Raw genomic sequence first — 15,156 nt, 5'->3', positions numbered from 1 at the left:
GTCTTGCATTACTTTCTGTTGGGTAGGTGCCCTATCGGTGATGTTTCTGTTGGGTAGGTGCCCTATCGGTGATGAATGGGCGTTCCCGTGAATTCACCCATGATTTTGACACAAACCCATAGTTACAAAGAGTTGTGGACACAGGCTTGCAATAAGATGGTGCGCGTGCCTGAGGCAGGCACAACTGTGTTCTGCTACCTCTTTGTGAATATGTCCCTTAGTGACAGGTTTACCAAAAAATAAGCAAATCTGCACCCATAGCAGTACTCTTTGAATTGATGCAAATTAGCTACTTTTTAAAATACACAAACATCAGCAGTAATAGGCTTAGATAACGACACCAGTCTAAAGGTACCAGGCATAATATTGGCAATCAAACAACCAAAAGGTAATGGGACAAATGCTTGCAAATAGTGTAACCACTGGCAATCCCTCGGGGTAGTATTCTAAACCATTGTTTTTTTCCTACTGTGCCACTCTAGACAGATAGCCGGATTAAGCATATGAAGGAAAGGCACAAAGTGGAGGAGGACTTTACTCTGCCCTGCCAAATTTAGAATTGGCCGCCTGCACGGCGGACAACTATTTTCATTAGCAGGAATCTCTGTCATAGTGGTTCCTGCCAATATAGGAAAGTTTAATGGACAGCTCTGTCAAACATGATTGCTGACTGCCCTTTTTATTTTTCAAAAACGAATTCCCAAAGTGGGACTATGTTGAGGAAAAATAAAAAAGAATGAAGGACAAGCACATCAGTTTTCTCTCATGGTCTGCAGGGAATTTTCTCTTTTTAGGTCGAGCCTAGGCAGCGCGCATGCGATGTCTGCAAGACCTGTTGTTATCTCCTCTATCGGCTTTTGGCATGTCCATGAATTGCCATTTGTTCGTTGATGTGCCATTTAGAAATATGGGGTTTTTATTGGTGCATTAGGTCCGATTCTCTAGCCTTTGCGTGCTTGGGTCACGCCCAGGCGATTTCACTCATTGTTTGCTTGCGTTTGTCATCCGAACACGTCTGTGGTTCCTTCTGGTCCTCCTGATCTGCCTTTTTATTTTGTTGGCTATCAACCTCGTTTTAAGCTTTCAGGCCGTATCATGGAGCTGTTGAGCTATGCCAATAGCTCTAACTCAAAAAAATGCGAGACATATTGCATTTCTGATGCTTTTTCTTTTTACTGTCCATCACCATCAGGATATACCTGGCGATGACAGACAAGAAAATAAAAAGCCATCTTTGTGCCCACTTTAAATACTGTGGAAGGTCGGATGGCTTACTTCAGATGGCACCTGCTCTGTAGGCCAGTAAAGTAAGTTTTGTACTGACAGAGTAGATTTTACTTTGTCAACATACAACTTGCTGTTCGCCCCAACTCAAACTCAAGCAGTGGACCTTGAGTTTGGTGGACTGGGAACTCTATAGGCGTTGTAATAGAGTTCTTGCCCGCTAAACCCTAAAGCAACCCCCAGGAGTCCACCAAATGCAAATCAGTACTGACCCTGCTCCTGATGAGAACAGTCCATCCTAAACCTTGCTCACCTCAAAGATTCACTCTGTTAACCACTGCTTTTTTAGTTAGGAAATTTGAGATTCACACCCCCGAATCCCACTGATAGAGCTATGTTCCTGCTTCACCTCCCCCCGTGGAGCTGGGTTCCAGGTCCATAAACAGCAGCAGAAGGTCTAGTGAGAATCAGTACATGTAGACTGCAGACACTCACCGCGACATGCTTCGAGACGATCAAATACAGTACTAACAGAAAACCGATAACATGAAAGCGTTCGCTGTCTAAACATTAAAAACCTTCTCGGGTGCTGGTGAAGTCTTAATGTAGGATTTAAAATAGGCCTAATGAGAAGGGGTTTACCTCAGATAAAGAATAGTAATTAGATGAAATGTGCAGCCAACATAACTGTACAAAATTCAATTAAACAGCCATTAATGAAGCAGTTTTCATCCCCGCCAGCTCTCGGTGAACTTAGCTCACTCACTGTTCAAACACATTAAATGTCAGTCTTATCATGAATTACAAGTTTTACTACCATTTCCTAGAGGAAGAGAATCATGGGAAAACTTGAGGAAGATAAGAAAAACAAACATGGCTGCTGCAGTGTACACAGTGCATTAGCGCTCACTGATTCATCGAGTGCATGAACCAGACACTGTACTTTGTTCAGCCCTTGGAGTGCAGTGTAAGGGCAGGAGCCGAAGGTGGGCAGGGCCTGGCAGAGTGCCCACTGAAGCTTCTTCAATAGGATGCAGATGCTGGCACAGGTGTGCTACTGGGAGAAGAGGTCGTCTAACTTGGTAGCTGACGAGGCCTATAAGAGGGTTTCTTTACTTATCAATCACTGGCCAAGAGTGAGGGCAAACATCTCGAGTTGTTAAGTTGGGCCCAACTCGTCAACCCTAATTAAGGGGAATGCATGGAAGTTGTACATTCAAAGTGTACTTGGTATTTCTTGAGTACAATATATTTTAAACATCTTGCAGTGTTGTGCAAAGCAAACATTGCTTTTCTCTCAAAGGCACGGACAGTAATGAGAGTGGTAAACACGCTTACACATAAAACACACACACACAAAAACATTAAAAAAAAATCAAATTGCGTGCCCAAGCAGAGGAAAAAAAACATAGGATTGTGTGTGCCACAGAAGTCTATTATCCAAGTTTCATTAAGTGGATAAAGCCACATACAACATTAGGGAAAGCAAAGTAGTGCGTCCTGAGTGCTTCTACCGGAAGCAAGGACGACATGTAGTGAAAAATGTGCTATGCATCCTGTAAACATTGAGAAGCATATACATTATGGGTGAAATGGTGGCCAACTCAAAACCCATTTCTTGATATGTGCCATCACAAATTTGGAAAATGGCATATTTTGCTCATGTATGATTTCACAAAGAGAATTTATTTGTGCGCAAAAGAGATGCATGAGCAATTTAGATTACACCCATGCATCTTGCACTTAGAGAAGGTTTTCGCTCTGGGGTGTGACAGGCAAAGATGTTAGTCCAACCATAGTTCACAGAGAGATAAACTGAAATCTGCACCCGGAGCAACTCACTCTGAGACACAGCAATCCTCCCCTAGTACAGGGCTGTCCCACATGAAGCACAAAGCAGGCACGGGAGAGAAGGGTCCCCCACATCCATTTAGGAAGCTGTACTCTCTCGTTCTTGCATGATGGGCAGAGTACACATTTGGGGTGGAAAGGTAAATGTGTGCGCTGTTTTATGGATGCTTTAAAGCCCATACTCGTCATTACTGTTCCCTCAGGTGACTTGCGGGTGGGGTAAGAGCCTCCTGAAGTCAGCAGGCACCGGTCCCCATGCCCATGTACCTCAAGGGGTCAAATGCTGAAATGAGCATCTATGCTATGACCGGCGGGCTGGGCACAAAGCAAAAGAACACGGGCTGCGCTGAAGTCAGGACCTACCACCCGCCACCCACAGGACTCAATCGCTACTCAGGATGTCACTGTTTTTTCAAGTCAATGGCCCCAGGAGACCATTGTTGTTTCTTCAGGAGTCTTCTGTGGTTCTTCAGTGTTCTGGTAGCAGAGTTCCTGACTGGACGCCACCAGCTGGTACGACGCAACCTCGAACCCCATCGCTACTCAGGACAGATTTCAGCATGCAGTCGCGCGTACAGAAAATCCCAGTCTGGAATCAGCCACCATGAACAAGGGAACCCCAGTAAATTACATGAGACAAACTGTGAAATCATCTGCATGGAATGTTTGACAGACGAGACGAGACATCTACAAAATATGGAACGAGTCCAGGTCATATTACCCGGTAAAATATTTCAGCTTGCATCAACTGTTTTCTGGATGCTTATTTTATTCACCTTATTTTTCAAAATAAATATTTTAGTTTTGCCATATTTCTGCACCCTCATCCATTAATCATGGGGACTGTGAAGAGGCAGATGCCGTCTCTACCTCCACAGACGACAGGTCTGTGTGCGACACCACTACAAGGCTACTGTCTCACACTCTGGGAGGACTTGTCCCTTTTCCTGCTAAAATCTTGGCCTTAAGTAGGAGGCCGTTTAATAAGTTATTAACAGTTCTACAATGTGCTTTGTTTTATGATCATCAATTATTTAAATGGTGTAATATAATTTCACAACTCCTTAAGCGTGGGAAGGTAAGGGCTGTTAAGATCTCAGCTAATCTTACACACATCATTTGTCTTCCATAAAAGCCAAGTCGCCTTGATCACTTGATGCATTAATCTGTACGCCTTGGACTTCAAGTCCAACGCGCAGTTAGGTCACCACTTAGAAGTCTGAGCAACCCGAGAAAGCCGAGTGGCGGCCGAGAGGGCCACCATTTTCTCAGTAGTGCACATGCTTTCAATTCTCCTCCCCAGAGTTTATAATTAGTGCAGTAGATGAGGTGGGACCTGGTGTGTGAGGTACACTACACCCCCTAAATATGGCTGTTTTACCACCCACGTTTCGGGCAATGTACTCATTGCCCATGCTTGTAAGAGGGACAAGGTTTATAGTAGTGAGCAACCCGAAATACCCTTGAGGGCTTAGGTAAATATATGAAAAGGTAAGAGGTGCCTTCAAGGGAATTTATTTTGAAAATATATCTTTAAACTAATTTAGAAAAACTTAACAGGACAAATCAATGGTCCTCTAGTGGAATTAATCAAAAATACAACTTTTTTCAGATTAGCAAAAGAATACACATTGTGATTCAACATAAAACAGATACAAAAAAACAAACACTAAACCGGTGTGTATGAAAAAGATTGAATTTATCATCAAATTAAAAGGCAGTGAGATTTAAGATACAAATATATAAACAGGCCTACAGAATATCGTTAGTACATCAATAGCTCTGTAGGTCCTGATGGCACATTTTCCTGATTTTCAAATAGGTAGATGGATAGAAAAAAGGTGATGGTCGACGTTTCGGTCTCCTGTGTATTAATCTGCGAGACCATCTTCAGGACTGTAAAATGTATATTTGTAGTGCCCTGTAACTTCTCTGTGGATCGCACAAATGGTGAGTATTTGAATACGAGGGTGTGATGAGACCTTCAAAAGCTGGATTAGACAACTTGCCTGGTGGATGGCGAAAAGATAGTTATCTTCTTTCAATTTCAAGGAGCGTTGCCATATGAGTGATAGACAGGATTAGTACGATGTAGTCTTCTGAACGTTCAGAGGGCTGCAAAACGTATGTACTGCCTGTGCGTGATGATGTGAAAATCTGCCGATACGCAGCTAAGCCAATAGTCTCGCTTTCAGACCAAATCGTAGTATTCTTCTTGGCGCTCCGAGTCTATTTCCCGCATTAAGAATGAGCCAGCAGATAAGTTGCGCTGTGGACTGAGGGATCCTCAGTCCACAGCGCACTCTGGTCTTCTCCTTTGCATCTGTGACTCCGAATAAAAGATTGCAACTAATCTGCTGGCTCATTCTTAATGCAGGAAATAGAAAATATATATTGAACCTTGAGGAAAGAAGAACATGATGTAGTTGGTGAACATGTCATTTTGGAGGTTGACTCTACAACGTTTTCCTGAAGTAGGGAATGTGCCCTTATAAAGAATAATAAACAATTATAAATTATCCGGTCCTCTGCCCTTGTTCACATGCCGAGATTGCCTTTCGGGGCTGATTCGAGCACGTAATAAATTAAAATAACATAACATAACATAACATGCTCGTACATCAGTGACACCCTGCCTATATTCTCATCAATTGCATTTGAAGCACACAAATCCTTTAAAACCTTCAGTATATGTATATTCCATAAATATATATGCATGTCACATAAACTCTCGATCGGAACGAGGTGCTGTGCTGCAATGTCCCAAAATTATACTAGGATAGTGGGAAGGTACATCTTGTACTACTGTTCAGGGTTTCTACCATATAGTCGCACGTAATGACAGAGATTCACTACAAATACATTTTACAGAAGACTCTAACGGGGATCTGGAAGCTTTGCCTAAAACACAGATGGAGGCTGAGGGAGTGGTGTCCTTGACAGTGTAAAATCAGGTAACTCAACAATGGAAGGTTGCACTTCCTTTCACTTGAACGCTTCACTTACAAGGGCACAACTTGATCACCAAACCCATTCCCACGTTTGAACGAATGATTAAACTTTCTGATCATCGACGAGACTTCACCTGTTGGCCATGGCCACCAGTATGAATTGATGCTAAGTGGAGCTCCTGATTGGTGAGATATCTTCACATACACTCAAAGTAAAAGGACTGCCAAGTTGAAAACCTCCATAGTAATCTATCCATAAATTTTAACATCAGACTGGCAATACAAATCAATTATCATTACGTAATTAATGATCTAGTCTATTGCCAACCGCCATAGGGCAAATAATCTTACAATGAAGGGGCAAGAAGGGTAAAAAAAAAACCAGAAGCTAAATTCGAACAGAGATAAAGATCGAAGGCCTGGGTTTTCCATCCGAGGGTTCGATTTACAAACACCTAGTCGACTCTGGTGCAATAAACACCCTGGTTTTACAAGTGCACATTCATGCCTGCGAGTCACAAAACATGAATTCACTCATCTGTATTTCTTTACACTTAAAATGTCACTTCTATGGGGATCTTTCCATGTAAGTCTGCTCTTAGGAATGAGTCGTTGGCATTCTCAAGGCAGTGGTACCTGGCAATGTGGGAGAGGACTCAGAAAAGTGGGGTTGTGGCTGATATTCATAAACAGCTGGTAGTCACATTCCAACGTTAGACACAGGTGCAGGTTTACTTCTGTCAAGAGCAGGATAAAGTCTGTACACAGAGTAGGAATATGGTGAGAACACCTCCAAAATTGGCAGTGGTAGTGGTGACAGGAAAGAAAAAAGTATAAACACATTTGCAAGTGCTCTTCTTCATCACATCCCAAGTATCAGAAACGTGCCTATGTATATTTGTAAGTGTGAGAAAAAACACTGATACAAGTATTCCTGGTAAGCTGCAACACTGGAAGCTTCCCAGGAATCCTCCTGGAATTCTAGGTGGACCCCAAGGAAGTCCAAAATATACGCATAATGTAGGCTGGGCCACTAGAAGTATGCGAATTTGCATCCACGTTTGCTGCACAACTATGGATTAACTTCATTAGCCACATAATCCATCATCTGCAGATTTTTTTTTTTAAATGGTTCCTAGCTCAAACGGATCATAAGTTACTACAAATGCAGCCACCTTTGTTGCTGAGTAGTGGAAGATCCTTTGCAAATAAATGGCTGGTCACATTTCTGTTGCTTATTATTGTATTCGATTGTTATACTGGCAGCAATGAGGTGACACCTTTGCCCAGACACTGTTAGCATGCGTAAAATGACAAAATAAAGTAAGATCACAAAATGTGGTGCATTACGCAACATAATTTGCCTTTTCTTGCCACATAATTTAGTCGACCTTGCAGCATAATTTGAGTCTCTCCTGCCGTATAGTTCCAGTGGCCTTGACTGTATAAAACAACAGGCATAAAATGTCCATTTCCCCACTCAGACCTTTACACTCGACCTCTAGACAGTATGAAGTTAAAAACAGAACCGCCTTTATAGCCCTGGGGTTGCACGAAAGATGTGCCTGACCGCAGCTCTATGGCATGTGCACAGCTGCTCGAGTCTCAGTAGAAGCACAATGACCTCTTATAGGTTTAGGCTGCTGATAAAACACTCGAGTGCCAGAACCACTACCCCCTGTTCGCCCTCGTGTGCAGATGCGTCATTTTTCGAATTAAACCTGGCATCGCCACAATGAAAATCAAGAAGAGGCAGGCAAGCCTGCAGACGCAAACTTCAACAATTAAACCACTGGGGCCCAGCTATCAACATAAACAAATTACAACTGCTGAGGAGGCCCGAAGACTTTCCGCCCAGAGACCTCTCTGGCATCATTTCCACTTCAGTCGACATTTTTCATCAGGGTGACTAAAAAGGGAAACCATGTCAGGTCAAAGTATTGTAGCTTTCATTTACGACTAATATGAAAAAAGATATGGATAAAAACAGAGGATCTCTGCCCAAAATACTTAAAGCAGCAGATTGGTCTAATGCAAGTACCTTTTCTAAGTTTTATTTGAGACCAATAGAGTATGTTAGCATTGTAGCTCTACAATGCTTTAAACATGCATAATGGTAGCCTCCGGTCTTGTAATGAAAGGACGATTCTCCAATTATTATGCAGAGAGAATCTTGATTTCATTAAAGACATACAAAGGCTAACATTGTCCCACCCTCCTCTCCCCGAGAGCTTTGGGTACGGTAATGTTTATGTTTAATATTCTGATATTGCACATTCTGCTTTTATCTTTAGCTTTAGTCTGTCTTTATACCTTTCACTATACAGTGTTCTTTATTCCTTCTCAGATAACAATGTTAAGGATTAACCGAACTTACTAGAACTTCATGTTGTACACCTGTGTCATCGCAGCCCACGAGGAAGGTGAGAGCCTGCACAGCCTACTTGTCATGATACTAATGTTCTATTTATTGTGATGTAATAACATTACTAAAACGGCTGCATGTTTTGCAGCAAATAAAAGTATTTGCATGATGTTAGCATCTGTATGTCTTTAATGAAATCAAGATTCTCTCTGATTGATAATTGGAGAATCGTCATTCTCTAACAAAACCCTACAACTTTTCATCAATCTAGAACTCGGTTACTGACTCAATCAACTGCGTCCTCTGGAATCCATCTTGTACCCTTGGCAATCAATCCTGAATTATTATTGTACTGTACGTTTTCTTGATTTTAGTATTTTGGGATGTGCCTAAATGCTGGGCCAAATTGCCTCCTGAAATGTAAGTTTAACACCGTCTCTGAGCCAGTAAATTGTGGCAAATCGGATTGAGGCACATTTTGGGGTGTTTCAATTTTGGAATGCCATTTTGCTCCAACACCCCTCAGAAAATGTTCTGCTCAGCTTCCCACCCCGGAATTTACTTCCTAGTATTTCTGTTATTCACACTTTCCCTTACATTACCCAATGTGTTACACAAAGCTGATCTTGGGAGCCAGTATGGCCAAGTTTCCCCTTCATATTCATGCTTATTTTCCTCTACCACTATGAAGACCTAAACTTTATTACAATAATTACAACAATTCTCTATATATTTACATCACTGTTTTCATAACGACTCAGCTGTGCAGAATAAAATTAAAAGTAAAAAAGAAATTGGAAGGTGCTACCATTACATTATATTTGAAAGATACCAAGGTTAGTCTTTCTTAAGGAGGGTAAGACCCCCCCCATATCAATTCATTACTAACCATGGACAAAGATTGGGCTAAGAGTCTAGAGTTCTGGATGCACCAGGAAACGGATTGCTTAAGCTCAACAAGAGCTCCTACCACAAATTGCAATACTGAAATATACTGAAAAATTTGCATATCCAGCATAGTCTAAGGATCTTTAAACCATCTATTCAAGTCATGCCACATTTCCTGAAGAGGGTTTCAAGGCTGAAGCTCTAGGAAAGGGATGACTGATCAAATAATTTGGGTAGCCTAACATTATTACATAGACCTAACTGCTTCACATTTTTTAGATGAGAGGAGGTTCATAACTACAAGATGCGATTTGTCATGAATCGAATAAAAATAGTCCAGAAGGCCAAAATGTAGATCCAGAACTACTTAGGGTGGGGCAGTGATCTCCTCAAAGGTCATTAAACAAAGCAGATATTTCCACAAAAAACACCCAAACCTACTTCAGTCATTTTCTGAGGCATAATTGAGCTTCACCTACAGTGCATTTGTAGGTCAAACGTAATGCAACCAGAGCCATTTCATAGGGATAAATATTTCCCTACAGCTAGACAGTTTTCAGCCTAAACAAGCCATTCTAGTTTTTAGGAGGTGAGGAGGGGTTGCTAGAAGTGTGTTTTTATTTATTATTGTAATGGTATGAAAAAACAAACTTGGAATCGAGAGGTAACTTAAAACACTGTTAAAACCTGGCCAGACAGGCTCACACCACTAAACTGTAACCAAAGATCGAATTGTGTAAGAATTTAAAAAGTGAAAATACTACAAACATCTGACTGTCTTCTGAAATTGCTTTGCAGGCCAAAAGAAAGACAGTTGAAGAATAAATCAACCTATTAAGTTCTGGCATGTACCCATTCCTTCATGGCTGGAAGGCATGATTAGAGGGGCAGGCGCCAGTCTCGCGTACCGGAAAGAGCTGTAATAAATGTGTCAGTCATCAGCCAGAAATCGAATTCCAGGGTTGATGCAATATTCTGGGATAATTAGCCTCAAGATAGCTGCAGCAGCTAATGAGACAGTGGAGATCACCACAAAGATGGATACGTTCTCAACCCTTTGAACATCTGCACCGTTGTACCAAGAAAGAATGCACAGCAGTGGACCTATGTATCCAAAAGGATGTTCTGGTCAACACTCTGAAATGCAGCCGGTAACCCCATGGGAATCAGCACAGATATCAATGGCCTGCAGGGGTAGTGGATGCCTTATGCCACATCTATATCTGTTCTCAATACATGCAAAGTGACCAAAGAATAAGCTACTTACCTTCAGAGAAGCTCTTTCGGGTGGATTCTCTTACCGGGCCGCAGATTCTTCACCTTGCAAATATACCGGGCGTCAGACTGGATCCGGAAAACACAAAAGCAGTGCTCCTCTGTGTTGGTAGCTGGCGACCTTGTTTCACTCCCAAGCCGAATATAAGGAATACCCATGCGTGCTAAGGTCAGTTTCCTTTGTAAGCTTCAGATACGAACCCCATAAGCGAATTGGAAGAGCCAGTGTGCAGTTTCCTTTTTAGATGGAAAATAGTCCATTTCACAGAATTGGGAGGTGACAGGATTGTGAGGAATCTGTGGTTAGATACAGTATCAACCATAAAGAATGCTTTCAAAGGTAAGTAACTTGTTCTGATGCATACTTTTAACCACAGATTCTTTATCTTGCGAATAGATAGCAAACTAACACTTTAAGGTGGTGTGTCAATGGAATGGCTTAGACTACAGGGTCGAAAGGGCAAAATGGCCATCATGGTTCAGCTGACTGTCAAGGCAGTAGTGCTTTGTGAACATGTGCACTGATGCACACGTAGCTGTTAGACCAATATTGTGACCATGTATTTCACATGCCAACGTAATGGTAGTAGCCTTGGCTCTGGTCAAATGAGCCACCAGAAATCTTGGCAGCTGCTTCGTAGCCAATACACAGTAGATCTTAGTACAGACAATAACTAGTGTGAAATGGTCCACTTCTGCATCATCTTACCCTTCTTTGAAACAGAGAACCCCAACCACAGCTGATCGCCCACTCAATGTTCCTTGGTGCAATTGATGTAAAAGCTGAGCGCTCTCTCAAGGTCTAATAAAAATGGGTGTTTCTCTTCCTCTGTCGAGGATGAGGCAGAGCAAAAAAGTTCTAAAGAGTGATTGCTTGTCCTATGTGAAAAGCCATCACCACTTCGGTAGGAATGCTCCGCTAGTCCATAGCACGAGTTTACCCGGGAAAAAGGTGGTATATGGATCAAACACCTTTTTCAGTAATACTGGCAATTCTATCAGTACTGTAACCTATATTTGTTATAAAGTGCTTTTGTTGACTTTACTCACAAGAGCTCTATGAAAATAATTATTTGTAGGATGAATCAGACAACCCTTTTTCTGACCCGCACTTCCAGAGATTGACACACAGCACCACTTATCAGCACGCAAAAGCACGGAATTGAGTTTTCCAGATTTAATCTGGCACCAGAGAATACTAAGTAGGTGAAGAATCTGCAGTGAGAAGTATCCATCGGAAAGCCCCAGTTAAATCATCAGCAGGTATTCATTTCACCTTTCGACAAACCCACATTTTGAGTAAGAATTTAACATTTTAAACTTTATCTCACAAGGAAAATGTTAAGCAATTAAAAACATAGGCACTGTACTAACGTCAGTGCAAACCATAAATAGGTAACGAAAGCAGTGCAGATTTCGAGATAAGGTTAATCTAATTTTATAGTGATATTGCGAAATGCCTTGCCTAAAAATATTTAAAAAAACAGAACCAAAAGATGAGCACAATCAAAAGGTGAAAAAGACACGAAAAGAAGAAAGACAGGGAGATTAACTGCATTATATAAAAATTAGAGCCTGAGAAACATTAGGCATGTAAATGCTTACAAAGAATACACATAATCCCCTTCAGCTGATCCCAAAATTCCACAAAACCACACGGAAAGGCCTTCCAAAGTGTACAACGGAGAACGTCATCTCTTGGCAATGACAGCCGCCCTTGTAAAAGGAGAGCCATGCAGCACCTATTGTTTGCCTTCTTCATCTGAGGCAAGACAAGCTAAGTCTCTTAGGACCACATTATCAAATTTGTCAACATGCCCAGAATGATAAGTAGTACACCGATACCCAAGACGCGAACAATGCCACTTTGATACGCTTTCTGGAGCTCCAGGCTAGTGTTTTGATTATTAGTTCTACTCATATTAAGTGAGCTCAGAAAGTTTCATCACAAATACTGCGTGTATTAGCAGGATAATCAACAATACAGCACATTTCAAGCACTTTACTCTGGAAATGAGGTGGACTACGATCTTAGTTAAATGGACAACGCTACTGACCACGTAATATACACCGCAAACACATGGGATTTAATTTTCCTTAATAGCCGTTCCACAAACAGCTTCACTTTTGGAGTTCAGTTTCTGATAAGGATTAGTGTTCAGATTTAACCATCTTGTGTTTCCTGTGTACAAATTTACCTATTGACGCCCCTCTATGCTGAATCTTGCGCACCACTGTACTGTAATTTACAGGGTAAGACAAGCACACCGTCCTGGTATAGATTCCAAAATACAGCCATTTTTCAATCATCTGAGCTAATGACAAATAAATTCAGGTTGACATATACAGGTGCACAGACTAGGAAAAAACACCCGCTTTGTAGAATGTACCACCAATAAAACGATTAATTTGCTTGACATTCAGTTATGTACTCTATTACACTTAAATATGTAGGACAGTAGGAGATGTGCAATAACAAAAGGGTTTGTCGACAGCATGCATACACTTCACAATATTTATCACAGATAAAGTTCTAGGCTGCTCAACAAACCCCCAGATTTAGTAGCTTCCCACACGGCAGACATCAATCTGAAATGGGACTGTAGTGAAGTAAAAGTAAAACCGTAAAGCTCCCGGATCAATGCCGAAAAGACCCGCCTTGCTTAGATCTGCTACACACCCACAGTCTACGTCAAAGCAGTTGGCACATCGAGCCTGAAGACTAGACATGCCTTAACCCTATGATAATCCAGGCCTTTCAAGCAGGCCGTATATAATCTTACCTTTGCAACAAAGCACTCCGCGATAGCCACCGGGTCGTTTTCACAGTTTTCCAAGTCCTGCAAAAGCTCACTGAAATGATACAAATAAACTGCATTAGAGAAAGCCGATTGGAGGCCACAAAACACACAGGAGCCAATAGTGAAATATTTATTTACCAACATGCTGAGGAATACATGTTTCGGGGACTACAAAAAGACAAGACAATGTATTTCCTTTCATATATAGTGCAGTAAGAAGCTCTTATCGTGTCAGTGGTTAAAGTAAAGTAAATATATATTATACATATTATATATATATATTATAGATATTATATATATATATATATATATATATATATATATATATATACACACACACACTTTCATGAATGTTGTAAAAATACATTAACTGAACAATTATTAAACTGCTTCTATCTTTGTCTGTACAAAGATGCATGTAAATATTGTTGTGCAGAGGCGACAGACATTTTGGTCTTTTCTGCACTGGTTTAAAAACTTCTAAAATAAGTGACACTTGTGTCTGTGGAAGGTGCACTGGAGAGTGAATATTGGCACATTTAATTGCCCTTCTCAATATACTTCTTTCTAGAGGTAGGCATTCCCCCCTTAACAGCTTTATCAGACGTTGGTGCTGTGCTACACAGTTCAGAGGATGGGGGATGTAATGTGCAGGCATGCCTGGATGGTCGCCAGGGCAGCCCAGATTCTTTCACTGCAACAAATCAAGCAATATTGGTTCATTAACTTCTGCCATTTTACAGTTCCTGTTTGTGTTCAGCTCCCTGGCTTTTGCATATCGAAAATAAAGATTCAAATATAATATTTAAAATGTGTACATAAGGACATGGGAATGGAGAACGAAAGGAAATGCAAAGAGAACAAAAAAAGCACTGACAAAGTCAATAGATGTACATTTTGGCTGCTGGCCTTTTTAATTTTCTGGTGCTTATTTTGTTTGTGAATGTTTTGTATTAAGACATGTGACACACGAGCGGTAGCAGTGTTGGAGGAGTTGCCAGGCTTTCCGCTAGGTAAAACAAGCATGGTCTAAAAGGCAATTTTTTTTAAATGTGAAAGTAGGCATTGCACCAGTTGTCCACGGCACTGGAGGGGACCACAGATTGTGCTAGTCAAAAGCAGAATGCCTTCACTCCGAGTCAGGTCTTGTGAATGACCTACAATAGACCAATGGATGAAGATGGCAGACTGAAAGCTCAAGTATGTAGGTATGTTTAGTATATATATTTTATTAAAAGCAAAACATCTTAGCTAACGCCAAACCTGAAAAGGAAGAATGTGGTAGTAAAAGAAACGAGAAACCAACTGGGATAACGAGACAAAATAATACAAAAAAATTGATAAAACAATAATTCGCCAGGAGGATCAGCCCTCTTGCTCGTGCCCAGTTAAAAGATCTCTGCGGGGGAGAGTCATTAGAGGGAAGCTGGTTCTCATCTCACCTTGATAAGGCCAAGTCAAAGTCTCCATAGATTTACTGATCAAGTTCATACACTAGGTCAGTGGTTCTTAATCTGTGGTCCAGGGACCACTGGGGGTCTGTGAAATCCTACTCAGGGAATCCGCGACTGTTTACAAAATTAAATAACATTAACATATTAATAAATTATACATAAATAAAGAAGCAAAATGTAAACCTGAAAATATTAAGACGTTCTGTAAATGTGAAGGAATTTGAAATTGAGGCGAGAAATTGTTAGCATCTTCATTTAGATTTGTGGGAGCAGTGCAAGAGCAACAAACAGAATATAGTATGAATGATGAGTGGCCTCAACTGAACTTAGAAGTGCTCCAACCTTTC

General features: G+C 41.2%; 1 protein-coding gene across 2 annotated transcripts in view; it reads right to left on the bottom strand.

Moving 5' to 3' along the window:
• Nucleotides 1-15,156, bottom strand: part of PLEKHG1 (pleckstrin homology and RhoGEF domain containing G1) — a 288,105-nt gene that overhangs the window by 106,637 nt on the left and 166,312 nt on the right. For both annotated transcript variants that reach the window (XM_078649385.1, XM_078649384.1), the window contains exon 4: nucleotides 13,338-13,407. In XM_078649385.1, the coding sequence (XP_078505511.1) occupies nucleotides 13,338-13,407 (70 nt within the window). The remainder of the gene's footprint in view (nucleotides 1-13,337; nucleotides 13,408-15,156) is intronic.

The sequence above is a fragment of the Lissotriton helveticus genome, chromosome 6 (assembly GCF_964261635.1).
Source record: "Lissotriton helveticus chromosome 6, aLisHel1.1, whole genome shotgun sequence".
NCBI lineage: Eukaryota > Metazoa > Chordata > Amphibia > Caudata > Salamandridae > Lissotriton > Lissotriton helveticus.
The sequence above is the reverse complement of the archived record's forward strand: the minus strand, read 5'-3'. Positions and strand labels throughout refer to the sequence as shown.